At 51.5% G+C, this 15,118-nt stretch overlaps 5 protein-coding genes across 5 annotated transcripts; 2 read left to right on the top strand and 3 right to left on the bottom strand.

The window, feature by feature from the left end:
• Positions 1-144: 144 nt before the first annotated feature.
• On the top strand, positions 145-1,828 carry CC77DRAFT_1060656 (membrane transporter; the record flags this gene model as incomplete). The annotated part of the gene is made up of 2 exons (XM_018528351.1): positions 145-838; positions 903-1,828. 2 exons carry the CDS (start codon positions 145-147, stop codon positions 1,826-1,828), a joined length of 1,620 nt encoding a protein of 539 aa, XP_018386366.1.
• A 229-nt stretch (positions 1,829-2,057) lies between these two features.
• CC77DRAFT_908473 (ankyrin) lies at positions 2,058-2,528 on the bottom strand (the record flags this gene model as incomplete). Its single annotated transcript, XM_018533630.1, has 1 exon — positions 2,058-2,528. A coding segment is annotated over one exon (471 nt), but the record flags the coding sequence as incomplete, so codon positions are not given.
• Positions 2,529-5,148: 2,620 nt separating this feature from the next.
• Positions 5,149-6,540, top strand: CC77DRAFT_1019756 (hypothetical protein). The gene has a single exon (XM_018524897.1). The coding sequence runs from the start codon at positions 5,528-5,530 to the stop codon at positions 6,440-6,442; it is 915 nt and encodes a 304-aa protein (XP_018386364.1). The 5' UTR covers positions 5,149-5,527; the 3' UTR covers positions 6,443-6,540.
• A 1,513-nt stretch (positions 6,541-8,053) lies between these two features.
• On the bottom strand, positions 8,054-10,824 carry CC77DRAFT_1040025 (C2 domain-containing protein; the record flags this gene model as incomplete). The annotated part of the gene is made up of 2 exons (XM_018527187.1): positions 8,776-10,824; positions 8,054-8,101 (listed from the first exon to the last, which is right to left on the bottom strand). Exons 1-2 carry the CDS (start codon positions 10,534-10,536, stop codon positions 8,054-8,056), a joined length of 1,809 nt encoding a protein of 602 aa, XP_018386363.1. The 5' UTR covers positions 10,537-10,824.
• Positions 10,825-11,423: 599 nt separating this feature from the next.
• On the bottom strand, positions 11,424-13,419 carry CC77DRAFT_934235 (MFS general substrate transporter; the record flags this gene model as incomplete). The annotated part of the gene is made up of 4 exons (XM_018534373.1): positions 11,424-12,457; positions 12,527-12,570; positions 12,628-13,007; positions 13,123-13,419. 4 exons carry the CDS (start codon positions 13,417-13,419, stop codon positions 11,424-11,426), a joined length of 1,755 nt encoding a protein of 584 aa, XP_018386362.1.
• Between the last annotated feature and the right edge of the window lie 1,699 nt (positions 13,420-15,118).

Genomic DNA, 15,118 nt, shown 5'->3' with positions numbered 1-15,118 from the left:
GCTTCTCTTTCTGGACTTCAAGGACGACCAGTCAACGAGCTTGCTTCGCTCATGTAAACGGAAAGGCAGTGGCAAAGCTGCTCTTACTGTCTGCTTATATACTAATGATGGCTCCTCCAGCTCAGTCCGCATTCAACCATCACAATGGCAACGCCAGCCTCATTACCAAACCCGGCGCGGGATGCGCAAGATCTGCCAAACGGATCTATCAAGGAAGCATACGAACAAGGCCATGACGCAGATAGAAAGGTTCCGGAGGAATCATTCTCACAAGACCCAGAGAAGGGAGTCGATAGTCACGCACATTCAACACACACAGACGAGCGAACATTATCCGGCGACGTACCACCAGAACAAGAACGAGACCCCAACATAGTCGACTGGGATGGACCAGATGACCCCGAAAACCCCCAGAACTGGCCGGCTGGAAAGAAATGGGGTATCATCGCAGCTCTCGGTGCATGCACTCTCATTACACCACTCGCGTCCTCCTTCTTCGCACCCGGCGTACCACAAGTACTCCGTGCTTTCAACGAAACCTCCAACATCATGGCCTCGTTTGTCGTCTCCGTTTACATCTTGGGATTCGCCATCGGGCCTCTGATAATAGCGCCCATGTCCGAACTATACGGACGCATGCATTTGTACAACATATGCAACGTCCTCTTCGTAATCTTCAACATTTGCTGCGCAGTATCGAATTCAATGGGCATGCTAGTTGCCTTTCGTTTCTTCGCTGGCTGTGCTGGAGCTGCGCCCCTGACCATCGGTGGCGGCACAATCGCAGACATGTTCCCTCCGCAACAAAGAGCAGGTGCAATGGCTATCTGGGCCGTAGGTAAGTTATGACTATACAAAATACACATGAGACATACACTGACTTCACATCTCCACCTCTATAGGCCCACTCCTCGGCCCCGTGATTGGTCCCGTATGCGGAGGTTTCCTTGTCGAGCATCAATCCTGGCGCTGGGTATTCTGGATCCTAGCCATCTTCGGTGGAGTCTTTGGCGTCCTGCTCTTCTTCGTTGGCCGCGAAAGTTTCCATCCCACTCTCCTCGCTCGCAAAACAAAGGCCCTACAAAAGGAAACCGGAAACATGAACCTCCGCTCGAAACTCGCGCAGGATCTGCCGCCAAGAGAGATCTTCATTCGTGCTATTGTTCGTCCGATGAAGATGCTCTTCCTCTCTCCCATCGTTGGCCTTATGTCTCTCTACGTCGCTGTGAACTATGGTATCTTATACCTCTTCTTCACAACCGTGACGTTCGTCTTCGAGGGTCAATACCGCTTCTCCTCCGGCGCTGTTGGATTATCTTACATTGGTGTCGGCGTGGGCATGTTCATCGGTATGATCGCCCTTGGTATTGTATCCGACAAAATTATCGTCAAGCAACAAGCTAAAGGCAACGTCAAACCTGAACATCGCCTCCCTCTCATCCTTACTATGCCTGGCGCCATTGGACTACCTGTTGGCGTCTTCGTGTACGGATGGACGACTTATTACAAGGTTCATTGGATTGTTCCCATCATCTTCACGTCGTTCATCGGTCTGGGTAACCTGACGGCTATGATGACTATTCAAACTTATCTCGTCGATGCGTTTACTATCCATGCCGCGTCTGCTATCGCCGCAAACACTGTTCTCCGCTCTATCTTCGGTGCATTCTTACCGCTTGCCGGATTGAACATGTACGATGCTTTGGGTTTGGGCTGGGGTAACTCACTGCTTGGTTTCATCTCGGTGGCTTTTATTCCGGTGCCGATTTTATTCAGATACTACGGTGAGCGGATCAGAACAAATCCGAAGCTGCAGGTGCAGTTTTAGGGTTGTGATCTTGTTCGGTGTGGATCTTTCTTATCCTGAAAACATAGAATAGGCATTGTAGGAAGTAAAGTTACAATGGAGAAACATTTGAGTGTATGCCACACCTGAGGTGCACAACAAACGACTCTCACACTTCGCCCGCTGGCTCGTAAGCGGCTCCGTACTTGATGAGGATTCTCACGATCCCCTCTTGACCTTCCCGCATTGCTATCTCCATCGTGTCTCCATGATCCGCGCCCGCTAGGAGAAGTTCTTCCACAATTTGCTCATGGCCCTTACCTGCAGCTTGGTCTAGAGCGGTACCATGTTCGCCCTTGACATTAAGCGTGCGGTTATCCACATCCGCTTTAACCAGCTTCGATACGATACCACCGTAGCCTTTGCTCGCCGCCACAATGAGTGCTGTAAAGCGAGTACGATTCCCATGGTATTTTACATCGGCACCGTTTGCGATGAGCATATCGACTATGATTTCATGTCCTCGATACGCAGCAGCTTGTAAAGCTGTACCAAAGTGACCCGCCTCGCAATTTACATCAGCCCCATTGGTGATGAGTATGTTCACTATTGTTGCGTTTCCTTCAAAGGCAGCAGTTTGCAAGGCTGTGCCGAAAGTTCCCCCTTTATAGTTTACGTCTGCACCAGACGCAACGAGAATCTCTACAACCTTTTCGTTTCCACGAAACGTTGCAGCTTTAAGGGCGGTGTGCTGATATACGCCTACTTTGTTGATTTCTTAACTTGACTTTGAGTTGCAGAGTAGAGACACAGTCTGACATAGATCAGAGCAAGCTGCCCAATACAATGCAGTTGCGCTCGATACATCACAAAGCCGAGTCCATGAGGTTCGTACGACATCGCTTTCCAGGACTCTGAGGTGGAGACGCATACTTACGGGGAGTGGTTCCTCGATTAACTCTGCTAATGCTTGATGCCGTGGCCAATATGTGCAGACGTATGGTAGTAGTGTATAAGCGGGCGCGAAATCATTCAGGAAATCCTGCTTATAAAATCGTGTCTTACTATTCTCCTGGCGCAGAGGAAGTTCGCGTGGCGGCTTCGCTTCATCGATCCAAATCTTCACGTTTCGTTGCTCTGTAAAATATAGAAGATACGCGCAACACCTCTGAACCAGGGAAAGTTCCACTTCCGTTTCCCTGAGTGCGTATTTCGACAGTTCAAGGTGAGACTGACGTAAGCGGTTGGAGACCAAATACTCTTTGACAGAGAAGTGGGCAAGGCGAACTGTTTGATTATAACACGTCGTGTCGTACTTCTTTGGTAAAGGATCTCCTAAAGGATTGTTCGTGAAGACACGGTATCGCCCGTAGTCTGAATCGTAGTCGGACTGGTCTCCACTAACAATAAGTGAAGATAAGACACTAAAGAGACCAACAAGGGCTTCGTATCCGCCTTCCTCGAAAATGGGCTCCTGGAAATTGTCAACCCGGATACTACATGCCTCTGCTAACTCGGCAACGGAAAGCGGCCTCAAACTAAACGCAAGCCATTCTAAAGCTGCCCGAGCTTCATCAAAGTAGAGATTGTCGATGGAGGACAAGATACGTGCATATGTCTCATCCAAGGTCCGTGGCATCTCATACAATGCCAGCGAGATATATTTTGGTCGCAAAATCTTCAAATTGCGAATGTTGTCGAGCTGGAGTGCGGCCCATCGAAACCTGTGCTCGAGGTCAGAATCTGGACATTTTCGCATCATCATTTTGCGGCAGGAGACTCCCATTCCGTCTGACTTCTTGCGGAACTCATCTTCGATCTCTTTTTTTGTTGCGCTCGGAAGTTTTACTAGCTTCCTGTCTGTGGCCAACGCGTTCTTCACATAGAGATCAATATCCTGATTGACACTCTCTTCGTCAATTGTAAACCGAGTCACAGGCCAAGACGATAAGAGATCTTCGATATCTGCTTCCTTACGGCTGGTGATGGGAAGTCTAATTTCCGGAAGAGATTGTGTGATACGTCTAAATCCTTCTAGGATCTTCTCTCGTTGTTCTTCTGAGCATTCGTCGAGGGCGTCAACCACAAGATAGGATGTCCTAGATTCTTCAAGCAAAGCTAGGAATATGTGCTCAAGAACTTCGGATGAAGGCTTTTGAGACGGAGCCTGGGAGTAAGCAGCCCTGAGAAGTGGATGAACGCTGCGTTTTCGACTTAATTGAGCGACCATAGAGAGTAACACGCTCGTGTAATTCTGCTTCTGTGCATCAGAGAAAGAGAAGTAAAAGTAGGCGAAAGCAACGTTGTCTTGGCCAGAGACTCGGCCGAACACTTGTTCGATGACCGTGGAGCACAGTATCGTTTTGCAACATCCAGCTTTTCCATGCAGCCAAAGTAAGGGCGATGAGCCAGAAATCCAATCTTGATATCCCTGGCTGTTGAGTAGCCATTCTCCGGTTCCAGTTTCGTATCTTACACGTGCTTGAGTGTGGTTAGTCGTTGGATCTGGTGCATCGAGCCACTTGAGAATCTCCAAAACCTCCCTGGATTGCTCCACGGAGAGCAGGGCCTGCACGCTTGCTGCGGTGGCAGACACTTGGGTCTGTGTGATTAATGTGGTAGCTTTGATTCGTTTGACGAATTCCTCAGTAGTGTCGAGGGTACTTTGGATTTGATCCGCTTTGAGTTGAGCAGAATGACTGTTGCTCAGATAGATGATCTGGAGTGCGAAGTTCAGTTGTTGCATCAAGCCCTGAGCGATTTCCTTGAGCTTTTCCAATGTACTTTTCCGAAAAGGGTACATCAAGCGGAGAGCACCGACTTCAGCTCGCTGTCGTAGTCCAGCCGGCGCATCTTTGTGTAACTTCTTCAGTTTCTTCTCTAACTGCTGAATACCGTCTTGACACGTCGCGAGGCATTCTTGTGCGCGGATGGCGAGAGCCTTTTGTGATATCATCTGCAGTTCGTCATACAGAAGCGCAAAGGTTTTGGCGAGATGATCAATTTCAGTGTATGTTCCTTGAATATCGTCCTCATATCCCTTCCAATCGCGGTAATATTTGAGTATACCCTCGCATACCTGAATACCCAGCGAAATAACACCAACGGCAGTGCCAGGGTCCATATCGACGCGTTCACTCGTGAAGAAAAGAAAGAAGAAAAGGTAAGAAGGTTCCCGTAGCAGGTTGTGGGTTGTTGTAGAGGGCGATGAATGTGCGGGGCAGTAGGCACAAGGCAAACCTCACTCCACGCTGAGCCAGCAGACCTCAGCCAGGCTGTGAGCGCCCAGCTCAGCGATCAAGCCTCTTTTTCCCGAGACCAATAAAATGTCCAAGCCTATCTTACCCGGAGGCTATGAATGTGGGATCTCTACATACCAATAGTAGCACGCACAAGGCTGAGGCCGCCCCTTGAGCAACGTGGCATACCATGCAGCCATTGGAGTGTGCTAGACAATGCACCATTGCGGTGAAGATGACACAGCCAAACATACTGACATACTCAGGCCCTCTGTGCGGAAAAGTTGGTGACCGCGATGGAAGATCATAGTATCGAAAAGATCGTCCTCGCCCGTGCGCTAGAGTTTCGAAACACGCCCTGAATTACGCCTCTGGGAACATGGTCTGTGCACTTCCCGCCTTAGGGGGCGCAGCGAACATGCGCTTCGCATATCAACAGGCGCACGAGGCTCAAACACCGCGACCGGGCTTTTGATGTTCCACGCAAAAGCAATTTTACGAAATGTTGCGTCCTATACCAGCGGTCGGTCTTGCGAGTGCACTCGTCCAGACCATAGATTTCAGCATCAACGCACTTCGCAAGGACCACCCCATCTTCCAGCCTAGCTCACCTTCGACAACGCCGTTCGTGGAGAATGCAGCTTTCCTGCAGGACATCATACACAATCTGTACCGCCTAACCGACCTAATTGACCACTCTGAGCTCAAGGAGCTATACGACGAGAAATCTGCAAAAAGCGCAAAAGCAGCCAAGAAACTTAGCGAGGCTGCGTTGCAATTGCTGAAGCATGCCGATTTGGTCAAAGAGCTGACGGCTTCGTTCATTGACGCAGTTATCGCTGCACAAGAGAAAGGAAAGTTTGGCGATCCGCGATGGCCTACTGCTCGCGAGGCACTGTTGAACGGGGTGTGGAAGAAGGCCCACCTTACAGGTGTGAAGAAGAGGTATCGAGCTCTTCGTCGCGACATTGAGACGAGTCTGCTGTTGGCTATGCGCCAGTATCTTGACCAGTCAATTGAAACTGGTCTTGCTTTGTTTAGCGGTGAGGAAGGCGTGCACACGAAGCACTGGGAAAAATGGCAGAATCAAACGCTTGACATGATCCACAGCAACGATTGGAAGAGTAATAAGAAGAAGGATGTCGAAGAATTTTCCAAGCAAGTCGATGCATTGATTCAGGCGGAAAACGAAGCATACTTTCGCGCGACAATCTTCGATAGGCTGTGGTTCGAGGAGATGGACGAGAGATTGAATAGTATCCCTGCACCAGTCGATGGAGGCTTTGAGTGGGTATTCGGAGACGCCTCGAGACAAGTTGGCGGATTGCTGGAGTGGTTTACCAATACAAGAGGCGAAGAAATATATTGGCTCACTGGTGCGTCTCTACCTCTTGCGATCCCGCTGTTTGATCCCTAATCTCCATCTCACACTGACCCTAGGGAAGCCGGGCTCCGGGAAGACGACTCTCATGAAACATTTATTCCGTAATCCACGCCTGTTCCCACACCTTGAAGCCTGGTCAGGACAACTACCAGGCATCACGTCTGGATTCTTTCTCTGGAACTCTGGAACAGAACCGCAGAAGAGTTCTGTCGGCCTACTGCGAGCCATCATCTACGAAACCTTACAAGACTTGATCTTTGGGCCGTTGGAAGAAGATGGGATCATTGTGCAAAACCTATTCTCGGATCGCTGGAATGCTTTCCTATCCTACGCTGGCGGTCTGCACGAATTTAATTTCCCAGAACTAAAGGCGGCATTCGAGGGCTTGGTCAGTGACGCGAAAAAGAAGTTCTTCTTCATGATTGACGGGCTGGATGAGACGGAGGATTATCCGAAGGAGTTGATGGACCTTGTGTTCAGCACTGCGCGAAGAGACAACGTCAAATTCTTGCTCTCGGCTCGAAGCTCCCCAGCTTTCCAGTCAGCTTTTGAGAACAAGCCTAGAATGATGCTGGAAGAATATACCAAAGACGATATACATACCTACTTGGCCACGACGTTCAACATGGAGGCCAAGCTGCAGGCATTGAGGGGAAAGATGGACGGAGAAGAAGAAAGCACTATTGTCAGGGTACTTGCGGAAAAGAGTTCAGGGGTGTTTCTGTGGGCACAACTCGCAACCAAGTTCCTCCTCGAAAACCTAGAACCCGACTCGGATTTTCTCATCTTGAAAGACCGCGCGGACGCCCTTCCCTACATTCTCGACGACCTGCTCGCCCACATACTCAGCAAACTCGCCCCAGAAGACATTGAGGTAATCAACAAACTGCACAACCTTCTCTCACACCAAAACACATGTCCTGCTATCCTTCCATTCTCATTTGCCTATACAGCCGAAACACCAGCCACATTAGCCGCTGATGTACGGCCTTTGACAGCGGTCGAAATAAGTAAGAGAGTAGAAGACATGCAAGCCTTGACTCAACAGCGCTGCAAAGGGTTACTGTCTATCTTTGACACCACGCCATCCGACCAACATGCCAGTTTTGAGAGCCTCAGAATGAGTTACGCCCATCGTGCGATACGCGATTACTTCCTCGCATACCCCGGTCTACTGCAAACGAGCCTGAGCAACACATCGGAAGAAAACAACTGGAATCCAGCGCAACAATGGGCGAATGCTCATCTTTGGTTACTTAAAACACTCTCTCCACCTACCACCAAACGCTCCAGCAATGGCAATACCAACTCGAAAACATCAACACTCCACGTGTGGACCCCACTTTCTAGTGCATTAGAAAGTAGCCTCGAGTTACACATTGCCACAAACAAATTCCCACTAACCTACATCGACGCTGCCCTAACAACAGCCATCTTCCTTGCACTACGAAGTGAAACCGGCCACGACCTTCCTCAATACGCCTCATCGTCACATGTCGCGTCCACATCAACAACACCTTCTGCATCCACAACCCCGACAACCCTTACAACCCCCCTCGATCTAGCCGTGCTCCTCAACCTCACCGCCTACATCGCGCTGAAAGCCAAAACCACAGATCGCCGTGAAGTACGCCACGCGCTCGACTACAGCCGCGGAATGCGAAAACGAATGGGCGTTGGAGGGGAGGAAGTCTGGTTATCTGGACGGGGAAGGGAGAGGCTGAGGAAAGAGTTTGAGAAGGGGAGGCAAGACGGGGAGGCGCTGTTGGAGTATTATGCCAAGGCGGTTAGGTTTGGGGTCAGTAAGCCGGAGCTTGAAGCGCCGGAGTGGGTTTGAGAGGTACACGAGCAACAGGCTGGTTGATTGGACTTACGAATCGGAGTAAGTAGTAGTGATGTACCGGGAGGATGGTGTAAGGGGGAATCTCTCGCCATAGCGCATATTGATAGTTTGGAGGAACAACGTCGACGCAAATGAAAACATAATCCGATAATGATGAGGAGATTAAGCTTCTTCTAGTTAACAGAAATAGGATGGCGGGTATCTCGGGGTAGAGAGAGTGTCCGTGTATGTAGTGTTTCCTCCCTCTCTCTCTCTCTCTCTCTCTCTTAGCTGCAAGTAGATTACTCGAACGAAACATACAACCAATCCACCGACTCAAAGTGCTCGAAAGCCAAAAGTAGAATGCTGGGAAAGAAGGATAAGAAGGAGAGCCATGTACAAGGCGTGACAATGACAGAAGCATGAAAGGAAAAAGACGTCAGTCAAGTAATTAAGCAGCCGGTTAGCTCTTGGCACCAGACGCTGTGCCCTCCTGCGATGATCCCACGGGTTTGTCCCCATGCTCCTGTCTCAACCTATTCACCTCCTCATCATCCGCCTTGGCCGGATGACCATCGCCCCTCCAGCCCTCATGGTTATTGCTTGGGCGAAACTCCTTGGCATGGTACTTCATTGCATCGACCCTGGCCCCAGCCTCTCTCTGGACCTGGTGTCTTAGATGCCTGGGCGACATTTCACCTTCTTCCTCTAGACGGTCCAGTTCCTCCACATCACTACTACTCATACTACTGCTCCTACTGATCTGAGTGTAGACCACGGCGTCGCCCTCCTTCTTCTTACGCTCGCGCTGTTCGTTCTTCATGTGTTCCATCTTCTCGGCGTCGCCTTGGCAGTCGAGTGTACGTATGTGTAGACCGGGAAGGTTTTGAGACATGAATTCTTTGAGCTGGGGAAGGAGTTTGGCGTTAGGGCGGTAGGTGCCTGAGTCGTTGTCGATGACGAGTTCGTAGTAGGCTGGGTCTTTCGGAGGACCTTCTTTGGGAGGCCCGCCGTCGACGTCGCCTGGGGGATGGGACGTATTGTTTCCCCCTTCATCCGGCGGCTTGCGGTCCTTGTGCTTTAATCTTCTGATGAAAAACTCGCCGGAGAACGCGACGTATGCCGCGACATCGCTGTGCATAGTGTGTTTGCTTAACATGTCGATGCCGAATTCCTTGCCAGTTTCTGTGAATCTGAAGAGCGCATCGAGGGTCAAGACGTAGGTGAAGATCCTCCCACCTTGATCGTAGTGGACTAGTTCGAGGAACTTTTGCGTGAATTCCTGGCAGGGTGCGGGCAAAGTTTTGAACTCGGTGGCATGATCGAAGTTGTACACGCGTGCGTGCTGGTGATGTAGTGCTTTTGAGAGGATGAATCCTCGCACGCCCTTGGCGGTGAACATGCTCTTGACAAAAGGCTTGAACTCGACGTAGCGGTGGTACATGGCTTCGGGGACTGGGCCGCGCATTTGCATTTGGTTTGACTGGAAGTTGTACTTCTCAGGCTTCTGCTTGCCGCTCCTGCGCGACACTTGGCCATCGTTGTTGGGCTCTTTCTGACCCAAGAGGCGTCCCAGAAGCGGAGAATAGTGCCGTATCCAGAACTGTGGACCAATTGTATAGGCACGCCCGCCGTTGTCGTCTTCGGTCCTGCCCAGCACTTGTACACTGACGTTGAGCGTGCCATTCATGTGTTGCGCCTTGCCGAAGCAAACAGCCATTGCCCGCAGCGCATAGGCCCGCTTGCTCACCATGCGCTTCTTGATGGGATACGTCTGGTCTTGTATGCCTCCCCAGTTCTCGTTTACTGCAGGGACGGTAACGTGGACGTTGCCGAGGCGGTCGTCATGGTCTGCAGGGTCTTCGTCGTATATGCGGCATTTGAGGTTGAAGCCTGAAGCGGGCACGTTGGCGACTACCCACTCGCAGTCCCATACAGGATCGGTGCTCTGTCGCACCGTCGGTGTTCGCAACGTCAACGGCGGGTCTTCTTTGTGTCGTGTGGGCAGGCCGGTGAAGAGCTGGGCGACGATGAAGGGATCGGCGCTCAGGGTATTGATGTCGGCGAGCGGCAGGTTGCTGGCGCGATGTAGCGTGAACTTGACGGTATAGCCGGGAGGTGCGCGCGGTATGGGTGTGTCGTCGAAGCCACCTTCCGGGCCCTTCTTCTTGCTGCCGAACGTATCCGTCTTCTGCGGCTTTGGGGGCTCGTGGTCAGCGCCGTCGAAACCACCCGCCTTCTCCGGCACGTCGGGCGCATGTCCGTTCAGCGCGTCTTCAGGCTTCGCATCCTTCACCTGTGCCATGGCTGCGATGCGCAATGCGCGATGGTGACTCGGTGTGGGAACTGTGCGGCGTGCTGGCTGTGCGGAGTATTATCGCGTCTCGGCGCAAGGGAACCAGGGCGCGCAACAGAGGCCAGCTAGCAGTAGTTGGAGATGTCAAAAGTGAAGTGTCGCAAAACCACAAAGGTCAGCTGGCGCATGGCGTGGCAGGATGTAAGCAGAATATGCAAGGCTGGAAAAAGAAGCGCCGAACGCGCAATCGCAGGCGGGCGCAGTGCAGGATGGATGTTGATCGGCAGTGGGAGAGGCTTGACGGGCTTGACCCTGCGAAAACAAGCTTTGCTAAGCATCAGCCCAGACGCTGACCACTTTACCCAGCCACATCCAACCTATCCAATCTAACAGCCCGTGTCAGCTGCCGTCTCCACTCGTCTCCTCTTCCCACCCGTCCTGACTGGGCTAGGGACTCGCATGTGACATCCAAACCTGGCCATACCACAGCGAACGGCCTGACGTCACGGCGGGTGGCACCGGCTCGACATGCACCGGCAGCCAAAACAACGTGCGGGTATACTATGTAGCAACAACACGTGCATCATGTGATTTTCATGTCGCATGTTTACTATTAGATCTACATTTTCCATGAGAGAAGAGTCGTCATGTTTCTGCCAGCACATCTGCCAGCTCATTCAAAAAGCAAGCTGCCATGTCTATCAATTCATCGTCCGTCTATTACAATGTATATGTGACAGTACAACGGTACTGCCATGCAAAACACAAGAACGCCGCGCTCGCTTCCAGATGCGAGTGCTAACTTGCCGCCGAAAAGGGTATCATACAGTCCATGGACCAAGACGTCCAAGAAATCGTCATGTCGAAATAAAGTTTCTATCAAACGCCAGACCACGCTACGCAGCAGCCATGGTGATCTGCTTGCCCTTCATCGACTTCCACTGCACGAACGCCGCGCCGACAATTGACACGGTGCCGCAAGCAACCGAGACGTAGAACGTCTGGGTCAGAGTCAGGTTGTAGGCCGTAAGCACACCAGACAGATATTCGGGATCGATAGCATGCTTGAGCTCAGTCGCACCGGTTCTGAGAACGATGCTTGCGTCAAGATCAGGCACGATGCTGGCGAGGTTCTTGATGAGCTGGTTGGTGAAGACGTTCTGGCCAACTGAGATGAACAGAGCACCACCGAGGGTTTGCGTGAACATCATAATCGCAGTACCGATAGCGATATCATCGGCCGGCAACACTGTCTGAACAGCGACAAGAGTCTGTTGCATACCGAAACCGACTCCAGCACCGAAGATGAACTGGTATCCGATCCACTTGGAGGAGCCACTGTCAACTTCCAACGTGGACAAGAGACCAGCACCGATTGCCATCAAGATGGACGAGACCAGCATGAATGGGGTGTAGTAGCCCAGAGCTGTAACAAGCCCACCAGCAAGCATTGAGATGATGACGAGTCCTAGGATGGCAGGCAAGTTCATGATACCGGACTTGGTAGCCGATGCGCCCTTGATCGCCTGGAACCAGATTGGAAGATAGTAGACGATGAGGAAGAATGCTGCACCCAACATGGCACCAAACCATGCACTGCCCCAGACGTTGCGGTTGAGGAACACGCGAGGGGGCACGGTAGCATCCTCCTGCTTCCACCACTGGATGGTGATGAAACCGGCAATGAGCAGAACGAAGAGGACTAGGAGCGCGATGATACGTCCACTGTTCCATGCATACTTGCTACCACCCCACTGGAGGGCAAGCAACAAACAGATGATAGCTGGTAAGAAACACGCGGTACCGGGAAGATCGAACTTCTGAAGCTGCTGCTTCCAGGTAGCCTCAACCTTCTTGCCACGACGCTTGACATTGAGGAAGGGGATGATGAAGGCAGCAGTAGCGGCACCGAAGGGAAGGTTGATGTAGACTGCGCACCGGAAGTCAGCGGATGGATCCACAAAGCTTGATCGTACATCATATATGAGTAATCACTTACAGCACCAGCGCCAAGTCAAATGGTCTGTGAAGGCTCCGCCCATACTAAGCAATTATTAGTTCACGTCGATCTTAGATCCCGAATCCTTCTCCACAACTTACAGTGGACCAGCGACAGACGCAATACCATACATGCCTCCAATGAGTCCCATGTAAGTAGGACGACTGCGCAGCGGCACGGTAACAGAGATGATCAGAATGGCTCCAGAAAAGATACCGGCTGCTCCTACACCAGCGACTGCGCGACCAATAATGAGAGCTGTTGAGTTTGGCGCAACACCGCAGATAAGCGAGCCGAGTTCGAAGATGAAGAGGGCGATGAGATACACCCATTTGATGGAGTAGTATGTATAGAACTTTCCGTAGATCAGTTGCGTCGCGCAAGTTGTCAGGAGGTATGACGACCCATACCATCCCACGTCGTTGAGCGCTTTGAACTGATCTGTGATACGAGGAATAGCTGTTGCGATAATTGTGTTATCCTACAAAGATACGGCTGTCAGTATTGATTATAATTAGGTTTGACAGGTGTAGCCGCTGTCGATCAACGGCTTACCAAGGCAGTGGAACCAGGGATTACAGAAAGATGCAGCTTACCAGTGCCATGCAAAACACACTCAGACAAAGCGCCAGAGTGATGGCAGTGAGCTTCCATTTCGTCGGGTATTCAAAGTCGTCGTCATCTTCCAACGTTGGCTCGGCTGTTGAGTTGGGTCGCGACGACTTTTCGCCAGTGACGGGCCGAGCAGCATCTACTGCAACGCCAGCAGCAGGGGCAACGGTTTCAACAGCGCCCTTCTTCTCGTCGATAACAGTGGGCTGGACGCTAGGCGCAGCGGTTTTCTCCGAGTCCGCCATGCTGGAGGGGCGGAGCTCGTTATTTGTGTCGCTCATGGGGAAAGCGCAGAGAGGCCTTCTGATGTATACGCGATGATGCAGGGTAGTTCGTGAGACAAGTCGTCAAAGCGCCAAGGAAACAAACAACCAGATGGTTGCGAAGAAAGAGCGAGAAGCGGATGAACCCTTGGATAAGTAACTAGGCAAACACTTCGCAGGGGCGGAAAGTGTAGCCTCTATATACTACCCGACTATTCTGGCGGGCCAAAAAGGAGGTAGGTACGAGACCGGAGTCAGGGCTGAAGCGAATCGAGTGCAACCGATATTTCCCTTGCCTGACGGAGACATGACAATCTTTCGTCCCCGTCTGCGGCGTGGGCGCTAGAATTAGCTGCCGGGTTTCATGCTCGCTCACCCATGCGCACAACAAAGCTTAGTACCGGGGTCTCGGGGGTCCATTCCTCGCATACATCGTATCGTACCTAACATCTGACTAACCCAGACCCTTCCATTGTTTGCTTTCGTCGCAGCATGCCACCAGGTTTCGTCCGTGTAGAGTACCTTCTCACCGTCATCTGCCTCTTACTGGCTGCCTGAACCCCACCACCACGCTTCCAAACACCCATTCCATCTCTCCGCCGGTGACTCGATGAGTTTGCGATTTGCACCTATCGTTGCATCGCAGGGGCCTTTCGATTACCGAGGACCTGGATGCTGAGTCTAGAAACGTGCTTGCGGTCAAGAAGCTTCGCGCCGTTGCAGACGATCTTGCGGCTTAGCTAGCGTCCGTTTGCATTAAGCGTTCCGGACAAGGGACGGACTCCGTGGGCGCCGATTTTTTTCTTTCGATACGGTTCATCACCATTATGTTCTCACTATGAGCAGGTTTCTTGGGTGTACTACCATCACAACGTGGCGCATCCTCCTTTGTCTCCATGCGCTTATGCAATATTTCAAGTTCATCGAGTTTCTGCTAACGATTATGTCCCCTGCGTGCCTGATACTGCTCTGGAATTTCGTCCGTGAAATCTCAAGTTATCTTATCTTATCGTGCCTTCTATACACGATGTTGTTTCGTCCGTGAACCCTCATCACCACACGCGTGCAAGATTGTGTGTAGCTGCCTGAAATCGATCCTCACCGGCTAAATTTCACCATTGTGGATATCCACTTACAGGATACCGTTCTAGCCTCGTCAACCAGGCAAGCCGCCAAGCTCATCTGACTCGCTCTTGTAAAGGCTTGGCATGAGGGTCGGGGACTCGGAGGAGAATTGCGCTCCGCTCGCCTACTACTTACGAGAATGCGACGGGAGAAGATGACGCATCACTAACGCGGCTGCAGGTATGTGTCACGGTGGCTGCCTTGGTAGAACCGTGGAATGAAAAGACGATGAAAAGTTACATTGCCTTGTGTAGTCCACGCTGCAGTATCTCTCTTGCTGAATCGGCGTATGCTGCTTTGGCAAAAGTGTCCGCTTCGGAGAGATTCTACCAGCAGTCTATGGTGTTTACTCTCCGAGGATCGTCGCGAGTATCTTCACCAAATCCGCGACGCTCTCAGAGTAGCCGAGTCACACTATCACAGCAATGATCCATTGAGCCCGTTTTTTTCAGCCGCACAGCATCTGCGTGCACCCTGCACGCGGCTATGCACTCGATCGTTTAGCAGGTATGTCACAGTCACACCATGCATATCGTGCTGCAAATGTAACATCCGAAGAAGCAGAAGACGGAATAAAACGGTCCGATTGACG

This window comes from Alternaria alternata (assembly GCF_001642055.1).
Source record: "Alternaria alternata strain SRC1lrK2f unplaced genomic scaffold CC77scaffold_9, whole genome shotgun sequence".
NCBI classification, from domain to species: domain Eukaryota; kingdom Fungi; phylum Ascomycota; class Dothideomycetes; order Pleosporales; family Pleosporaceae; genus Alternaria; species Alternaria alternata.
The sequence above is the reverse complement of the archived record's forward strand: the minus strand, read 5'-3'. Positions and strand labels throughout refer to the sequence as shown.

Excerpts from the sequence above, each read along its gene's own strand:
- CC77DRAFT_1019756 (XM_018524897.1), top strand. The coding sequence starts at position 5,528 with ATGTTGCGTCCTATACCAGCGGTCGGTCTTGCGAGTGCACTCGTCCAG.